At 43.4% G+C, this 19225-nt stretch overlaps 2 protein-coding genes across 6 annotated transcripts in view; one reads left to right on the forward strand and one right to left on the reverse strand.

Moving 5' to 3' along the window:
• The window catches only part of setd3 (SET domain containing 3, actin histidine methyltransferase), a 64730-nt gene extending 58062 nt beyond the window's left edge, over window positions 1-6668 (reverse strand). Inside the window, exon 1 of one of the 4 annotated variants that reach the window (XM_090211003.1) lies at window positions 6441-6668. The gene's annotated coding sequence lies outside the window, so the exon portion shown is untranslated. The remainder of the gene's footprint in view (window positions 1-6440) is intronic. The other 3 variants (XM_021573911.3, XM_021573909.3, XM_036954643.2) reach the window with 3 other exon arrangements.
• A 99-nt stretch (window positions 6669-6767) lies between these two features.
• Window positions 6768-13778, forward strand: LOC110497653 (cyclin-K). 2 transcript variants are annotated; one of them, XM_021573912.3, is made up of 10 exons: window positions 6768-7430; window positions 7684-7765; window positions 8025-8156; window positions 8413-8518; window positions 8915-8999; window positions 9236-9405; window positions 10197-10414; window positions 10546-10579; window positions 10721-10792; window positions 11895-13778. In XM_021573912.3, the coding sequence occupies exons 1-10, from the start codon at window positions 7234-7236 to the stop codon at window positions 12494-12496; spliced, it is 1698 nt and encodes a 565-aa protein (XP_021429587.2). In that variant the 5' UTR covers window positions 6768-7233; the 3' UTR covers window positions 12497-13778. The 2 variants fall into 2 exon arrangements, with proteins under 2 accessions (XP_021429587.2, XP_021429588.2); XM_021573913.3 differs by having other exon boundaries at window positions 6834-7430; window positions 8942-8999.
• The last annotated feature ends 5447 nt before the right edge of the window (window positions 13779-19225 follow it).

Consider the following 19225-nt stretch of genomic DNA (forward strand, 5'->3'; position numbering starts at 1 on the left):
GGAGAGAACCAAGGGCTATATCTGTTCCTGGTTCTAAATTTCTTGAATGGGGCATGCTTATTTAAGATGGTGAGGAAGGCATTTTTTTTAAGGGGGCGCTCTTTTAATTTTTGGATGAAAAAGGTTCCCGTTTTAAACAAGATATTCTGTCATGAAAAGATGCTCGACTATGCATATAATTGACAGCTTTGGAAAGAAAACACTGACGTTTCCAAAACTGCAAAGATATTGTCTGTGAGTGCCACAGAACTGATGTTACAGGCGAAACCCAGATAAAAATGCAATCAGGAAGTGCTGCATTTTTTAAAACCGCCTCATGGCAATGACTCCTTATATGGCTGTGGAGGAGCTAGGAGTCAGCTTACCTTTTACACGTTTTCCCCAAGGTGTCTGCAGCATTGTGACGTATTTGTAGGCATATCATTGGAAGATTGACCATAAGAGACTACATCTACCAGGTGGTCGCTTGGTGTCCTCCGTTGCAATTATTGCGTAATCTCCAGCTGCAGTATTTTTCCGTTTTGTTCTGATGAGAAGCCAGCTGCCACCACTGATAGATTATCGAATAGATATGTGAAAAACACCTTGAGGATTGATTCTAAACAACGTTTGCCATGTTTCTGTCGATACTATGGAGTTAATTTTTAAAAAGTTTGGCGTTGTAAGTGACTGCATTTTCCGGTATTTTTCTTAGCCAAACGTGATGAACAAAACGGAGCTATTTCGTCTACACAAATAATATTTTGGGAAAAAATGAACATTTGCTATCTAACTAAGAGTCTCGTCATTGAAAACATCCAAAGTTCTTCAAAGGTAAATGATTTTATTTGAATGCTTTTCTTGTTTTTGTGAAAATGTTGCCTGCTGAATGCTAGGCTTAATGCCATGCTAGGCTATCAATACTCTTACACAAATGCTTGTGTAGCTTTGGTTGAAAAGCATATTTTGAAAATCTGAGATGACAGTGTTGTTAACAAAAGGCTAAGCTTGTGTTTCAATATATTTATTTCAATTCATTTGCGATTTTCATGAATAGGAAACGTTGCGTTATGGTAATGAGCTTGAGGCTATGATTACGCTCCCGGATACGGGATTGCTTGTCGCTAGAGGTTAAGCATGTACCAGTTTAGGTGACCTAGCAGCACAAGCTCTGAAGATAGATGGGGGGGCAATTAGTTCACATATGGTGTCCAGAGCATAGCTGGGGCAGAGGGTGGTCTATAGCAGGCGGCAACAGTGAGAGACTTGTTTTTAGAGAGGTGGATTTTTAAAAGGAGAAGTTTAAATTGTTTGGGTACAGACTGGATAGTAGGACAGAACTCTGCAGGCTACACAGCCCCCTTTGGCCGTTCTATCTGGTCTGAAAATGTTGTAGTTAGGGATGAGTTTTTGGTGGTCTTCTTAAGCCAGGATTCAGACATGGCTAGGACATCTGGGTTGACAGGGTGTGCTAAAGCAGTGAATAAAACAAACTTAGGGAGGAGGCTTCTAATGTTAACATGCATGAAACCAATTCTATTACGGTTACAGAAGTCATCAAAAGAGAGCTCCTGGGGAATAGGAGTGGAGCTAGGCACTGCAGGGCCTGGAGTCACCTCTACATCACCAGAGGAACAGAGGAGGAGTAGGATAAGGGTACGGCTAAAAGCTATGAGAATTGGTCATCTAGGACATCCGGAACAGAGAGTAAAAGGAGGTTTCTGTGGGCGATAAAATAGCGTCAAGGTATAATGTACAGACAAAGGTATGGTAGGATGTGAATACAGTGGAGGTAAACCTAGGCATTGAGTGATGATGAGAGAGACCTTGTCTCTAGAAACATCATTGAATCCAGGTGATGTCATCGCATGTGTGGGTGTTGAAATTGGAAGGTTTGGATAAGGTATAATGAGCAGGGCTAGAGGCTCTACAGTGAAATAAGCCAATAAACACTAACCAGAACAGCAATGGACAAGGCATACTGACATTAAGGAGAGGCATTCTTAGCCGAGTGATCATAAGGGTGAGTAGTCAGGTTGGTTGGTGTCACGGCGATTTATGAGCACAAACAAAAGTTACGTTTGTAATGTAATGACCACTGAAGGCCGTGAGAGACTGCAGAATCTAAACTGGGCCAATCAATACCTTTAACAGAGGGAGTTGATGTTTAAGCTCCAAGGCATAGTGGGCACATTTCACATGGAAATCAAATGCGTGTAAAAATCGACAGGATATTTGTGTTAATATTGCCTCTATATCAATCCCACATTTCCTCCCTCTACTCTTGGCAGTTCGGAGGTGCACCAGGTTGGCATATCATATACAGTAGCTTTCTCCAAGCGAAAAAGCTCCAATTTATACAAAGTTAGCTGAAGCCTAATTACACTACAAACCAATTTTTTTCAACTGCTTTAACACCAACTGAGAGGACAATGTTTCACCACAACAGACTATTACGATATTAGCCTAATATTCTGTAGGCCTACTGGTTGTCTTTCTGCAGGTCAACACAAGCCTTTCCTGAGAAAACTATGAATAATCACACTAGTCTGTTGTGTCATTCCGAGTATGGGTCTTCATATACTGATGGGTACCGGTAGTTCTTGGCTGATAGCCTAGTCCACACTTCAATGAGGACAAGGTTATGCAATGCTTCCACCTGCCTGTTATAAGAATAATCTAGATTCTATTGGCCTAACCAATATCTGAGTGGGAGCATCCTAGAATGCTCTACTCACTTTTCAGTCTAGTAGTGAGAGAGACTGGTACAGTATCTTATGTAAAATAAAACAGGCAAAGGCATTGCCATGGTAACCTGCGGCTCTGCCAGATGAACACAACAACCTCAAGCAGTCGGCAGAAACAAACATGGCGTCATACAGGGAGAGGAACTACAGTACAATGCCTGAGGTTTAATGTGATGTCCTCTACTGACAACACCGTAGCAGTAAAACTTTTCATTACATCAACAGTGCACTACTTTTGCACAGAGCCCAGGGTTCTGGTCAAAAGTAGTGCACTGTAAAGGACAAAGGGTGGCATTTGGGATGCAGATATTACCTCTCCAGCAAGAAACAACCAGGAGAATGAACCTTAATCTGCTGTCAAATTAAACATCACCAAGGTAGCTTTTTTTCTGTAACAATACAGTGTTAGGTTGCTATGTGTTTCACACCGGCATAGTGATGGCTTTAAACAGCTCGCCAGGGCGGTGTAGTGTCAACATGCAGTTAGTATTATATATCTGGACCTTAGACTATTTGCACCAGCCATTTTAGGAGTCATGTTTATCCACTCTGCAGCTGCCTCGCTCCCTCATGTCCAGCTTTTCTTTTCTTCTCTCTCCCCCTCACTCTCTCCTCCCCTCACTCTTTCTTTGTCACCTGCTATTCTTGCAGCTACTGGCAAAAGCCAAAGAAATCAGTGACTCAACCACCGGTTCATGAGTCCAAAGCCATGTTTGGCAGTCAGGTCGAAACTCTGACCATTTTCCAAAAACACATCCACTCTGAAGGAAAATAAGTGGGCACTGAGTGTGCCTGCCTTTCACAGACAGCAGTACCACTGTATAGCCTACATGTGCCAGTTGAAGTAGGGTTGATGCTGCCACACCCTTTAGGCTAATTCCAGCTAATATTGGGGAGGGAGGAAAAATAAGAGCGAGAGTGTGGGACGGCTACTTGATGAGGCCTTCAGCTACAGGAAGAGAGCAGTGCTGAGTGCTGCCTGTCACTTTATGGCTGCGTCCCTTCTGGCACCCTATAGTGGGCATGGTGCAATTTGAGACGGACACTATGGCCTAGCCAAGCAGCAGGGTAGGGTGCAGGGCCAGCCATACAGGGAGGACTTCTCCTCACATGGTGTGTGTGACCTCCAGCGGACCTGCCATCTTCCTGTTCCTAAAGCTAAGTTCACGCACACACCATGTGAGAAAACAGACTCATCCTGAACCAGAATCTGTGCTTAAAAGGAGACATTGAATATGAACATTCTCCTTTAAAGCACAGGAAGCAGCCACTCAACATGCCATTTCTCAGCTTAATAATGTCAAAATACGTTAGGCACTTACCAAAGAAAGGCGTTTCGCTGAGCAACTATGGTCATTAGGGCTGTTATGGCCGGTGTGTACTTCCAAGAAAGGTCTAAATAAAAAGTCACATGCAACTGAAAAAGAAAGCCTTGTCTGGAATGAATCTAAGTACTGTTTTTGACCAAGTGCGCATGTGTCAAATCCACCGATTCTGCACCTCCTGTAATATTAGTAATGGAATTAAAACACAGTAAATAAAGAAATAAAGTCACTGTAAAAACATACCCTACATTGTCTACTTACATTAAATATTATTGCGTTCAGTGTAGCGGCGGTGAAACAGATTGATATGACATCCATACACTGTTGTAGGTTATAAAATCAATGACCTTTCCTGCTGCTGGATCAGCCAACCAGTAAATGATGATTTTATTGGAGGTGCAGAAGAGTTGTATTTGACACATGCATACTTGGTCAAAAACAATACTTAGATTCATTCCAGACAAGGCATTTTTACAATTGCATGTAACTTTTTTGGAAGTACATACAGGCCATAACAGCACCAATGACGATAGTTGCTCAGCAAAACTCCATTCTTTGGTACGTAACGAGCGTATTTTGACATTAAGCTTGAAAAGCTGGTCAATGGCAAGTTGAATGGCTGCTTCTTGGGCTTAAAGGAGAGTCGCCATATTAAATGATCCTGTAAACCCAGATTCTAGTTCAGACTCATCTCTACTAGACTGGTTCTGATTTTGTCGGTTGTGGTCAGATTTTAGAACACCGAAACATGTTCACACACATCATGTGACAGAATCTGAGACCTTGACCTAGATTTAACATGTTGAATCTTTCAAATCTGAGTTTAAGTCAAAGGGACAACAGTGGCTGGAAGAATAAAAACAGGTAATCCTTCCAAAAGCATTCAGGGGGTTATGAACTGAGAAACTGGGATTGGAAATAAATAAATACATGTGAAAAATATGAAAATGTCTGAAGGAATCACTTCTGTGATACAGCTAAAACATGACTGTTGCTGTCTGGGATTTCAGACAGCTCAGATCCCAGTCAAACAGTAATAGGCTAAACACCAACCCTCTTCTTCCACTCCAATGGACAAAGGCTTTGACCCCCTTTCAGTGGTTTTTGGCCACTAGCATGCCATTGGCATAGTTCACCTGCCCTGGCCCCTGACACTGTTTGAAAGGTTGCCAAGAATCCTCCACCAACACAATCGAGTATGCACCCATAGACAAACCAGAGGCGTATTCATTACGCAGATTCAGTTGCAAAACATTTCTTAAACGGAAGCAAACAGAACATACCTGACTTTGTCCAATCGAAACTCTTGTTAAGTTGCAAAGCATTCCGTTTTGCATCTGTTTGGACAACTGATTACACCCCAGACCAAATGAAGCATCAAGGAGCCAAAGTTCCAAACCCTTACCCTACCACAGAAATTGAGGAGTCTTAAAGTGACAGTTCACTCCAAAATCAATGTTTATTGAATGTTTTCGGACCCTCCCCTACGAGATGAATGCAAAAGATATGCACGGCTAACAAATAAGAACAAGAATGTAGTGAGAGTCTCCTATGCATTTTGAATTGAGGCGTGTAGCTGGATCTACAAAACCAATTGTGGGACCTGGACTGGCCTTCACAACAGACCACTTTTGAGGTCCCACAATTGGTTTCGTAGATCCAGCTACACGCCTCAATTTAAAATGCATAGGAGACACACACATGCGGGCATTCTTGAAGACAGCTAGTTACCTACATGTTTTAACTTAAATAATAAACAAAAAATACGACACATTACTAACGTTAACAGTCCAACTCAACTGGTTAGATTGTTCATCTTGTTAGAAGGATTGTGGAGAATATAAAATGGGCTTGGTTTCTTAAATGCTCCCAAGGAAGCTTGTTGCGATAACATTGGCTCTAAAGTGGCTGACAGGCAACAGCTGACAGTGAAATACATTATCACAGTCCCACTGAGCTAGCTAACTGACGTTAGCTTCCCTACTAGGTTCGTCCTGCTGAATCACGCCCATCCAACAAGCAATCTAATTGGACTAGCTATCTGGCTAGGTTAGCTCACAGTCGTGCTTGCAGCGTAGCGGACGAGTCCATTCATTTGCCTCGTCCAATAAACACATCGTGGAATGTGATTAGCAAACGAGTAGGCTCTCACGCTCGTTTACTGTGAACTTTGAAAAGGGAAGCCACCAGTAAAACGAAATCTGGTTGAAATGCTAAATTATAAAAAACACATTTGAAACACGCTAGCTAGCTTGGCTCGCAAATTCGCAAGCGACGTTCGCACCGCAACGCAATAATGTCAGGTGAAAATGTCAATGGAAAGCAGAATTACTTGTAATATCAAGCAGTTAATTGCATGCTAATAATATGTTTGGCGAAACCAAGTTACCGTAAATGGAGTGCAGTAGTTCCTCTCCTGTCAAACTGTGCACAATCCTCTTCCACACGGTAGGCGAGCGAAACCAAACATGATGTTGATTTGGGCGAGCTATGCCTGGAACACCGTTTTCTAACTATGTGATTGGAGCGAAAACGTTCTATACCAACATCAACAAAGTTATATTTCTTGATTTGTATTGGCTGTTGATAGGTGTGGGCTGCTTCATTTGTCTGCCAATTGGTTAAAAATCCAACTGGCTTCGAAAATGCAACGTTTTTAACGGGTTCTTTATACGGATTGGTTGAAAGGATCAGGTTTGCCGCAATTCCATTGGTCATACGAACAGTCAGTTGGCCACTCGCGAATGGAACGTTTGGCTTCGCAACATAAACACAAAACACACCCCTTCGTGGTTTGTGATTGGAAGTTTACTTTAGGGACTGAAAATTTCCATAAATGGTTACGATTCAGGCGACATGATTTGTTGACAAAGATGGCAATCGACGATCTTGAAACGAACAACGTGTCCGCCCCATTTGATTGTTTCATATTTTGATGAATTAGATATGGCGCGGTACACGTCAATACGAGTGTAGCTATTTTAATTGAATGGATGAAATAATTGTACGATTTCTGCAGCTAGCTGTAACTAGCGAGGTTATTCAAGTGAAAAAGAGATAGATAGCATCGCTGTGCTACATCCCTTTCATCGCTAATTATTGTCTTAGGAAGCTGACAACAGGGTACAGTGTGCAGGGGCTAGTTGGCTAGCGAGGCTTCTACAATTTAGCTAGTATAGTTAATGAAAGAATACAGGGAGAATTCGATCCCTGGAAATCCAGCTGCAAGTCTGGATCACATCAAGCCATGTTGGTACTGGGACAAGAAGGACCTGGCTCACACACCCTCCCAGTCCGAGGGCCTGGACCCGGCCACCGAGGCCCGGTACCGGAGAGAGGGGGCTCGATTCATCTTCGACGTGGGCACGCGCCTGGGACTGTATCCTTCCTTCATTGATTAGCAACGAACACACACCAACTGTGTGCAAATATGCATGATCTGGTGTCTCTTTTGATGGGTTGGTTGTGTTGGCAGCCAGGAGAGTAAACTGGTGCAGCGTCATGGTTCTGTTAGAATAATGCATTGTTTGTTATTTCACAAGTGCCAGATTATATTCAGATTGATCAATGCAGCATTTTATTATCCACGTCACGGTTACAGTAACTCTTCAGTTCCTTAACCCTGTGATCAGACACTATGACACGTTGGCTACAGGGATCATATACTTCCATCGCTTCTACATGTTTCATTCCTTCAAGCAGTTCCCCAGATATGTAAGTATTCACACTGTATCTACACCTCTTGCTTTTGACTAACTCAAGTTTAGATCCCTGTAATATGGATAAGTCGGGTTGATTTGACTGATTTAGCTTTTGACCAGACTTAGCTATGTTAAAGATGGTTTAGATGAGCCTTTTCCAATGGAAGTCGTTGTCACCGGTTGAAAAGGCCTTCCCCTGTTCATCTGTGGCTGTGTTATATCTCCTTGCCTCGGCTGTATATACCCAGTTGACGAATGTTATGTCACTACAGGTGACTGGGGGTTGCTGTCTATTCCTGGCCGGTAAAGTGGAAGAGACCCCAAAGAAGTGTAAAGACATTATCAAGACGGCTCGCAGCCTGCTGAATGACATACAGTTCGCCCAGTTTGGAGATGACCCAAAGGTGAGTGCCTCATTAAAGTGTGTAAACTTTGACAATTGCCTGGATTACAAGACGGTAATACCTGCATCTATGTTGGTACTATAATATGGAGGGAACCCCGTACATTGCATTAAATCTATTCATTTTCAGTTGCTAGTGTAAGGTTTTGTGACCCCTGACCAGGTAGTGAATTATATTTCCCTCCCTGGGAAGGACAGGGTCTGTATCCAAAACACTTCATGGTCACAATATTGTCCATGACTCTGTTCCTGTACAGGAGGAGGTGATGGTCCTGGAGAGGATCCTGCTGCAGACCATTAAATTCGACCTGCAGGTGGAGCACCCATACCAGTTCCTGCTCCGCTATGCCAAGCAGCTCAAAGGTACACGGATGCATATGCTTGATTAGTGTTGCAAAATTCCACTAGCTTTCCTAAGATTCTCATCTTTTCAAGAAATCCTGGTTGGAATATTCCAAGATGGGAATAAGGAGGAAATCCGGGAATCCTCCAACCGGGAATTCTGGGCGTTTTGGGAAAGTTTCCAAAATTTGGCAACCCTGATTTATGCTATGATCTATGATGGGCTGGCCTGGTTACCTGTTCACTATGGTAGCTGGAAATGTGCTGCAAAAGACAATGTGAAGGGGGTCGGCCCAATGATGTGAATCAGGCACTACAATTAATCTACAATGATATAATCCTAATCTGATCTAGTCTATTATTACCCTGTCTGAATGAAAACGACCCCTAAACTCATCCACCTCTTTCTGTTCACAGATCTGAAGTATTTCCGATCTGTTTCAGGTGATAAGAACAAAGTCCAGAAGCTAGTTCAGATGGCCTGGACCTTTGTGAATGACAGGTGAGCAGTTACACAAGCCGAACATGGAATGCTTAAATTGGCAGAACCATGGAAGAACAGTGATATCCATGTGTGTATTATAATGCAATCAGTGCTGATCTAGGATCAGGTCCCCCTTATTGATTATGATTTAAAAGGCAAAACTGATCCTTAATCAGAACTCCTACTCTGAGAGGCTTTATTAATATGTGCCCTGTAATTGATGTACACATGCGTCTCTCCTCTCCTCCCCCCAGCTTGTGCACCATGCTGTCCCTACAGTGGGAACCAGAGATCATAGCTGTAGCAGTCATGTACCTGGCCGGCCGGCTGTGTAAGTTTGACATCCAGGAGTGGACGTCCAAGCAGTCTTCACGGCGATGGTGGGAACAGTTTGTCCAGGATGTCCCAGTGGAGCTGCTGGAAGGTGGTACTGGCTGTTCTCTCCTTCTCTATCTCTCTCTCTCTCTCGAGCACTTCTCTGGTTTCGTCATTTGTGTAAGGCTGTTTTTAGACTTTAAAGACAAAAGTATGCCTCTTTCAAAGGTCTCTTTCACACCACTTTGATTAACACTTCATTTTGTGGGCTGTTTGCTTATTGCAGTGTTATAGAGCCCCACAGTGGAGGAGATATAATACCCATAACTTAGCGGTCAAACAGGGAAATGGTTCCAATAATTTTTCCAAATCAAATTTATTTATAAATCCCTTCTTACATCAGCTGATATCTCAAAGTGCTGTACAGAAACCCAGCCTAAAACCCCAAACAGCAAGCACTGCAGGTGTAGAAACACAGTGGCTAGGAAAAACTCCCTAGAAAGGCCAAAACCTAGGAAGAAACCTAGAGAGGAACCAGGCTATGAGGGGTGGCCGGTCCTCTTCTGGCTGTGCCGGGTGGAGATTATAACAGAACATGGCCAAGATGTTCAAATGTTCATAGATGACCAGCAGGGTCAAATAATAATAATCACAGTGGTTGTCGAGGGTGCAACAGGTTAGCACCTCAGGAGTAAATGTCAGTTGGCTTTTCGTAGCCAATCACATTCCACCATACATTTTTCCCCATAGGGGATTTTAGAAACATTTAAAATAAGGGCTGTGTTTTGTGTTGGCTTACGCTGGCGTGATGTTTTGATAACCATACTGTGGTACTCTATCATTTACATCCATACTTATGAAATGCACTTCCCATTAATGACTTCCTCCTCTGCTCCATAGACATCTGCCACCAGATCCTAGACCTGTACTCCCAGGGCAAGCAGCAGATGCCCCAGACCCCCAGCGATAAGACCCCGCCTATCCCCGTCCCCACCCCTACCCCTCAGCAGCTGCAGGCCCTCTCCCAGCCCCCGCTCCCCAGCCCCCCTGTCGCGCCACCACTCAGCAAGAAGGTCTCGCCCCAGACCAGCCCTCCTCGCCAGCTCAAACGAGCCCACGTGAGTCTGACACCCAGTTTAAAGGTTGTGAGGGCAGGCACCATGCACCATGTTATTTTCATGACCACAGGCACTAAATTGAGCTGTTTTCGTTTTTGACACCCATTTCCCTTGTTGATGTCGTTGTTTAGGTATTGTCTCCTAAAGAAGAAAGCCAGGCACCTGGTGAGCACAACCTTTTCTCTGGCTGAGACAGTAGATTAATATATTGGAAGCGTATGGCTGCCAATATTCATTTTAAAAGGATTCATAACAGTAGGTATGTTAGAGTATGACTTATTGTCTCTCCATCTCTCTCTTCTCCAGAGCCAGTGGGCTCTAAAATCCCGAGGCTGGAGCCTCCCATGCCCCCTCTACCCACATCACAACCCCCCTCAGGTGAGTCCCCTACCCTGGTCCGCTCACAAGACGACCACGCTAGTAGCCAGATTCACTAAGCCTCTACACCAGTGCAACAACTTCCGCACCTGTTGATTTCCAGAGGGGATATCCGTAGATCGAAATGTAAAAGAAAACTCAAGGAAATAAATCCTATCCTGAAGTGTTATGAAGACAGGCCCATGTCCATTAGCCTTATTGTTTTTCCTTCTGCTATTCTCGTATGGGAAATACTTATTGCACCGCGTAAGAATTGATTTGGTGTAAATGCTCCACAGATCTGTCCACTCCACTCCCTACTGTAACGTCTCATGTTGCTGAATAGATTGACACATGGCATTCCTGCTAAGTGGTTGAGAAGCCCTCTGGATGCGTCCCAAATGGCACCCCATTTCCTACATAGTGCACTACTTTTGACCAGAGCCCTACGGGCCCTGGTCAAAAGTAGTCCACTACAGTAGATAGGGAATAGAGCCAATTGGGACACAGCCTCTGAGAAGCCCCTGGTCCCCTCCAGTCTGTCCCCTCAGCCCCCGAAGGAGCTAGCTGAGCTGGGGAGGAAGAAGTGGTTAGCTGCTGGTATGAACTGGTCTGCTCTGACTTCTCCTCTGATTGGCTGAGAGAACGAGAGGCGTCTAGGCCAGGTTTAGACCCTCGGCGACAGGTTAGATGATGCAGAAGTACTGTATGATGAGCACTTATTAGATTCGATATCAGACTTGGTGTAGGGGATTCCCTGTAAACCTGCAGGTTAAAATCACAAGCTTTTACATAGTTAGGGGATACTTAAGCAATAAGGCTCTAGGGGGTGTGGTATATGGCCAATGGTGGTATATGGCCATGGTGGACAGGATATAACCCCATCCTTCTGCTACTCTACTGTATGCCTTGTCTGACCTCTCTACCTAATCTGATAATGACCTTATCAGCTGTTAAACTACTCTGCTTTCGAAACAGCACCGTTCGCTAGACAGCTTTGTTTACGTGACCCGTCTAGGAAGGGGGCTGTGTTTGTTAGCGGTTAAATGGCGCCTTTGTTAGCGGTTAAGTGGTTTGATTCAGTTGTTTCTCTATTGGTTCTCTAATTCTCTTTTCCCTGTAGACCGCAAGCCTCCAGCCTCCCACCCCTCCGCCCCTCTCCCAGGAGAGACAGACCCAACTGGGGCAGGAGGCCCAGCGGAGCCCCCTAAAGGACCTCCACCTCCCCCCCACTCAGCCTCCCTCCACCAGCCTCCCCCGCTTCCCCACCGCCCCCCTCCACCGCCCCCGTCCAGCTACATCATGGGCATCCCCACCTCCAGCTCCTACATGTCAGGAGAGGGTTTCCAGAGCCTCCAGTCGATGATGAAGACAGAGGGGCCGTCCTACAGCACCATCCCCCCATCCTATGGCCCTCCCCTGGCCTACCACAGCCACGTCTACCCCCCTAACGCCCCGCCGCCTGGTCCTCCACTTTCTGCCTCCTACCCTCCACCCAACCTCCCTCCACCTTCCCCCGCCTACCCCCCGCCGGGGTACAACCACAGCTACCCTCCCCCGCCCCCTCATTGCATGCCCCCCGGACACGGGGAATACCCGCCTGTGATGGGCATCCCTCCCAGCAACTATCCCCCACCCCCTGGAGGACAGGGCCAGGTACCCCCTCCGCTGCCCCCTGGCATGCCCCCCATCGGTGGCATGAGTCAGGGGGCGTGGATGAGGTGATGGGGGTGAGACTGGATGTGCCAAACCAACACTAGTCCTATTACAGCAGACAGGAGTCTCCAGTGTTACTGACAGACAGCTTTAGTGATGGGGAACACAGTTAACGCAAGGCCAGTTGGGGAGACCGGCCTCATGTACTCCCTCTAGTTTTCTGAAGCTGTCATCTTACGGTTGCAAAATTTAAGTACTGTTCTCAGGTCATCCAGAAATCCCGGTTGGAACATTCCTGGAATCGTAAGGAATAACCAAGGAATCTGGACTCCAACCTGGATTTCTAGAAACCCTGGGAATTTGGGGAACGTTACCAGAATTTTGCAACCCTACATCTCCAACAAGCCAAACAGCACAGCCACACCTCATCAAGAACCAACCATTAACTTCCATTGCACAAGTTAGTTAACGTGAAATACATAATGTGGTGTGTTTGTTGTACTATGGCTGTTTTTATATTAGCCTTTTTAGTAACATGTTTGTCATTTTTTTATATGAAAACTTTTAGGTTAGCTTGCTGTACAAATGTAGGAAAGAATGGTCGGGACCAAAAAGGAAAATGGCAGCTCCACTCTAACCATTCCATGGCTTGGATGTACAGTATCTTCCACATGCATTCCTTTCTGTTTGGAACACACTACTAAACCAGTATTATATTCTAATGTCAATGAATAGTCTACCATTGTAGCATTGTGCATGGACTGGAACATAAAGACACACTTGCATGATGCACACACAGGACAAACACACACAAGAAACTCACACACTTTAAATAAACACACCTTTTTATGGGTGTTTGGACGTTTTATGTTTTGTTGTTGAAAAAAAAAGTATGTTTAATGCTTGCACATTCTTAGGGAAAAAAAGGTGCGATCTAAAACCTAAAAGGATTATTTGGCTGTCCCCATTGAAGAACCATTTTTGGCTCCAGGTAGAACACTTTTGGGTTCCATGTAGAACCCTTTTCACAGAGAGTTCTACCTGGAACCAAAAGGTTTCTACCTGGAACCAAAAGGGTTCTGCAATGGGGACAGCCATGGAATCCTTTTGAAGACCTTTTTTCTAAGAGTGCAGCACTGCCATGAATTAATGGTTTAAAATGTACTTTTTTAAATGTTGAAGTTGTCTTTTCATTATACCTTGTGAACTTCCATTGTTATTTAGTTTGTTTGTAATATGTGAAACGTTACTCTAAGCAAAGTTACTTGGCATTAAACATTAGTTTTTTTCTAAAGTTGTTCAATTATTTTTTCAATGTGTGACAATAAAAATATACAAAAATAATCCTATTGTGTACATGATTCCTATAGTCTTTCACCCACGCTTCCTGTCGTTAGATGGATTAGCCAGTTGGGGGCATCCTTGTCAAGCCACTTAAATTGAGGCCCAGAATGAACACTTTAGTAAAGGCATCCTTCCACCCTTAAATTTGATCAAGGTTGCTTGTTAGCCATCTCTTCTATTTATCAGTGTACTACTTAAGTTGTTGTGGGGGGTATCTGTACTTTACTATTTTTACTAAACTACATTCCTAAAGAAAATAATGTACTTTTTACTCCATACATTTTCCCTGACACCCAAAAGTACTCGTTACATTTTGAATGCTTAGCAAACAAAAAATGACCAATTCACACACTTATCAACATCCCTGGTCATCCCTACTGCCTCTGATCTGGCGGACTCACTAAACACGTGCTTTGTTTGTAAATTATGTCTTGAGTGTTGGAGAGTGCCCCTGGATATCTGTAAAAATAAAAAACTAACCTCTGTCTGATTTGCTTAATATAAGGAATTTGAAATGATCATACTTTGATTTTTGATACTTAAGTATTTTTTAGCAATTACATTTACTTTTGATACTTAAGTATATTTAAAACCAAATAATGTTTGACTTTTACTCAAGTTATACTTTACTGGGTGACTTTCACTTTTAATTTAGTCATTTTCTATTAAGGTATCTTTACGTTTACTCAAGTATGACACTTGGGTACTCACTGCTATTTATGTGTAAGTATGTGTATATACAGTACTAGTCAAAAGTTTGGACACACCTACTCATTCAAGGGTTTTTCTTTATTTTAACTATATTATAAATTGTAGAATAATAGTTAAGACATCAACTCTATGAAAACACATATGGAATCAGGTAGTAACCAAAAAAGTGTTAAACAAATCAAAATAAACTCAGCAAAAAAAGAAATGTCCCCTTTTCAGGACCCTGTCTTTCAAAGATGATTCGTAAAAATCCAAATAACTTCACAGATCTTCATTATAAAGGGTTTTAACACTGTTTCCCATGCTTGTTCAATGAAACATAAACAATTAATGAACATGCACCTGTGGAACGGTCATTAAGACACTAACAGCTTACAGACGGTAGGCAATTAAGGTCACAGTTATGAACATTTTGGATACTAAAGAGGCATTTCCACTGACTCTGAAAAACACCAAAAGAAAGATGCCCAGAGTCCCTGCTCGTCTGCGTGAACGTGCCTTAGGCATGCTGCAAGGAGGCACGAGGAGTGCAGATGTGGCCTGGGCAATAAATTGCACTGTCAGCACTGTGAGATGCCTAGGAGAGCGCTACAGGGAGACAGGACGGACAGCTGATCGTCCTCGCAGTGGCAGACCACTTGTAACAACACCTGTACAGGATCGGAACATCACACCTGCGGGACAAGTACAGGATGGCAACAACAACTGCCCGAGTTACACCAGGAACGCACAATCACTCCATCAGTGCTCAGACTGTCCACAATAGGCTGAGAGAGGCTGGACTGAGGGCTTGTAGGCCTGTTGTAAGGCAGGTCCTCACCAGACATCACCTGCAACAACATCACCTATGAGAACAAACCCACCGTTGCTGGACCAGACAGGACTGGCAAAAGTGCTCTTCACTGACGAGTCACGGTTTGGCCTGTACTCTGAAGCGGGATCGATTTGGAGATGGAGGGTCCGTCATGGTCTGGGGCGGTGTGTCAAGGCATCATCGGACTGAGCTTGTCATCATAGCAGGCAATCTCAACACTGTGCATTACAGGGAAGACATCCTCCTCCTTCATGTAGTACCCTTCCTGCAGGCTCATCCTGACATGACCCTCCAGCATGACAATGCCACCAGCCATACTGATCGTTCTGTGCGTGATTTCCTGCAAGCCAGGACTGTCAGTGTTCTGCCATGGCCAGTGAAGAGCCCGGATCTCAATCCCTGGGACCTGTTGGATCGGAGGGCGAGGGCTAGGGCCATTCCCCACAGAAATGTCCGGGAACTTGCAGGTGCCTTGGTGGAAGAGTGGGGTAACATCTCACAGCAAGGTCTGGCAAATCTGGTGGCTTTTTTTTACTTTCTAAATGTAATCTGTTACTTACTAGTTACCTGTCCAAAATTGTAATCAGTAAAGTAACTTTTGGATTACCCAAAATCAGTAACGTTATCTGATTGCATTCAGTTACTTTTAGATTACTTTCCCCTTAAGATGAATTAGAAGAAGACAAAAATGTGTGTAATTGAGTGACATCTACTGCAGGATAAATCAATGTTAAAGTTGACATAATTGGCCATACATTGATGTAAAATTTTACTTTATGGGTTGGTTATGTAGCCTTCTTCTAACCCATCACATGCTACCACATATAATAATACGATTAAATTCTATCTTTACATTAAAAAACAAAGTCTATCAGAATTCCAGTCATTCCAATAAATGTTATACCCCTTGATCTTCAAGAATAGGACTTAGAAATATGGTAGTATAGATTAGCCAAATTGTTTTACCTGAGCATAACCCCAAAACTAAGAACTTATTAGCCAGCCCTACTCTGTTGTTTATGATTTTGTTGTCTGATTGGGCTCAATGATTTGAGTTGAAAAATAAATGCTACGCTCATGGAATGGCATGCTTTGAGCACTACTGAAAAGTGCTATTTACATGTGAAAAATGAATGCCATATGCTGCATTTGCTATAGGCCTATTGTTGACCTTTTTGTTGGTGCCACTTTGATACCTTGATGATATGCAGCTGTTTAAAGGGCAAATCCACTGATGAAACAATAACAAAATGATCGCCCAGCCTCTGTTTTGTGAATATATGTGTATGCATATATACATACAGTACCAGTACTGAATGAACACTTTAGTAAAGGCATCCTTCCTCTCTTCCTTAAATTTGAAGGTTGCTTGTTAGCCATCTTTTCATCTTCTCTTTTTATGTGTGTGTGTGTGTGTGTATGTGTGTGTGTGTATGTGTGTGTGTGTGTGTGTGTGTGTGTGTGTGTGTGTGTGTGTGTGTGTGTGTGTGTGTGTGTGTGTGTGTGTGTGTGTGTGTGTGTGTGTGTGTACAGTTGAAGTCGGAAGTTTACATACACTTAGGTTGGGGTCATTAAAACTCGTTTTTCAACCACTCCACAAATTTCTTGTTAACAAACTATAGTTTTGGCAAGTCGGTTAGGACATCCACTTTGTGCATGACACAAATCATTTTTCCAACAATTGTTTACTGACAGATTATTTCACTGACAATTGACTGTATCACAATTCCAGTGGGTCAGAAGTTTACATACACTAAGTTGACTGTGCATTTAAACAGCTTGGAAAATTCCAGAAAAATGTCATGGCTTTAGAAGCTTCTGATAGGCTAATTGACATCATTTGAGTTAAATGGAGGTTTACCTGTGGATGGATTTCAAGGCCTACTTTCAAACTCAGTGCCTCTTTGCTCGACATCATGGGAAAATCAAAATAAAATCAGCCAAGACCTCAGAAATAAAATTGTAGACCTCCACAAGTCTGGTTCATCCTTGGGAGCAATTTCCAAATGCCTGAAGGTACCACGTTCATCTGTACAAACAATAGTACCCAAGTATAAACACCATGGGACCACGCAGCCGTCATACCGCTCAGGAAGGAGACGTGTTCTGTCTCCTAGAGATGAACGTACTTTGGTGCGAAAAGTGCAAATCAATCCCAGAACAGCAAAGGACCTTGTGAAGATGCTGGAGGAAACAGGTACAAAAGTATCTATATTCACAGTAAAACGAGTCATATATCTGAAAGGCTGATCAGCAAGGAAGACGCCACTGCTCCAAAACCGCCATAAAAAAGCCAGACTACGGTTTGCAACTGCACATGGGGACAAAGATCGTACTTTTTGGAGAAACATCCTCTGGTCTGATGAAACAAAAATAGAACTGTTTGGCCATAATGACCATTGTTATGTTTGGGGGAAAAAAGGGGGGGCTTGCAAAGGATAGTCCCACTAAGCGCAAACCAGATGGGATGGCATATCGCTGCAGAATGCTGTAGTAGCCATGCTGGTTAAGTGTGCCTTGAATTCTAATTAAATCAGCAACAATGTCATCAGCAAAGTACCCCCACACCATCACACCTCCTCCTCCATGCTTAACGGTGGGAACCACACATTCGGAGATCATCCGTTCAGCTACTCTGAGTCTCACAAAGACAAGGCGGTTGGAAATCAGACCAAAGGACAGATTTCCACTGGTCTAATGTCCATTGCTCGTGTTTCTTGGCCCAAACAAGTCTCTTATTTTTATTGGTGTCCTTTAGTAGTGGTTTCTTTGCAGCAATTCGACCATGAAGGCCTGATTCTGTCAGGTGCGTGAATGAGGACCCAAAAGCGAATTAACAAAACAGAGTTTCTTTAATGACGAAACACACGTAGGCTCAGATGGACAGGCAGATTCCGACAGGACAGGACAAGGTTAGCTGAACAGGCAGATTCCGACAGGACAAGGTTGCAGCAAACACGACGATAGTCTGGTTCAGGCATGAGTAACACAAACGAGAATCCGACAAAGACAGAAGCAGAAACAGAGAGAGATATAGAGACCTAATCAGAGGGAAAAAGGGAACAGGTGGGAAAAGGGGTGAACGAGGTAGTTAGAGAAGACAAGGAACAGCTGGGGGAAAGAGGGGAAGAAAAGGTAACCTAATACGACCAGCAGAGGGAGACAGGGTGAAGAGAAAGAACAGGAACAGGACACAACATGACAATACATGACAGATTCACAGTCTCCTCTGGACAGTTGATGTTGAGATGTGTCTGTTACTTGAACTCTGTGAAGCATTTACTTGGGCTGCAATTTCTGAGGCTGGTAACTCTAATGAACTTATCCTCTGCAACAGAGGTAACTCTGGGTCTTCCATTCCTGTGACGGTCCTTATGAGAGCCAGTTTCATCGTGGTGCTTGATAGTTTTTGCGACTGCACTTGAAGAAACTTTCAGAGTTATTGACATTTTCCAGATTGACTGACCTTCATGTCTTTAAGTAATGATGGACTGTCATTTCTCTTTGCTTATTTGAGCTGTTCTTGCCATAATATGGACTTGGTTTTTTATCAAATAGGCCTATCTTCTGTATACCCCCCTACCTTGTCACAACACAACTGATTGGCTCAAATGCATTAAGAAGGAAATAAATTCCACAAATTAACTTTTAAAAATGCATTCCATTCATGAAGCTGGTTGAGAGAATGTCAAGAGTGTGCAAGGCTTTCATCAAGGCAAAGTGTGGCTACTTTTTGAAGAATCTCAAATATAAAATATATTTTGATTTGTTTAACACTTGTTTGGTTACTACATGAATCCATGTGTGTTATTTCATAGTTTTGATTTCTTCACTATTATTCTACAATGTAGAAAATAGTAAAAAATAAAGAAAAACCCTTGAATGAATAGGTGTCCAAACTTTTGACCCGGACTGTATATACAGGAATC

This window comes from Oncorhynchus mykiss, chromosome 19 (genome assembly GCF_057628025.1).
Source record: "Oncorhynchus mykiss isolate SJ-2025 chromosome 19, ASM5762802v1, whole genome shotgun sequence".
Lineage (NCBI taxonomy): Eukaryota > Metazoa > Chordata > Actinopteri > Salmoniformes > Salmonidae > Oncorhynchus > Oncorhynchus mykiss.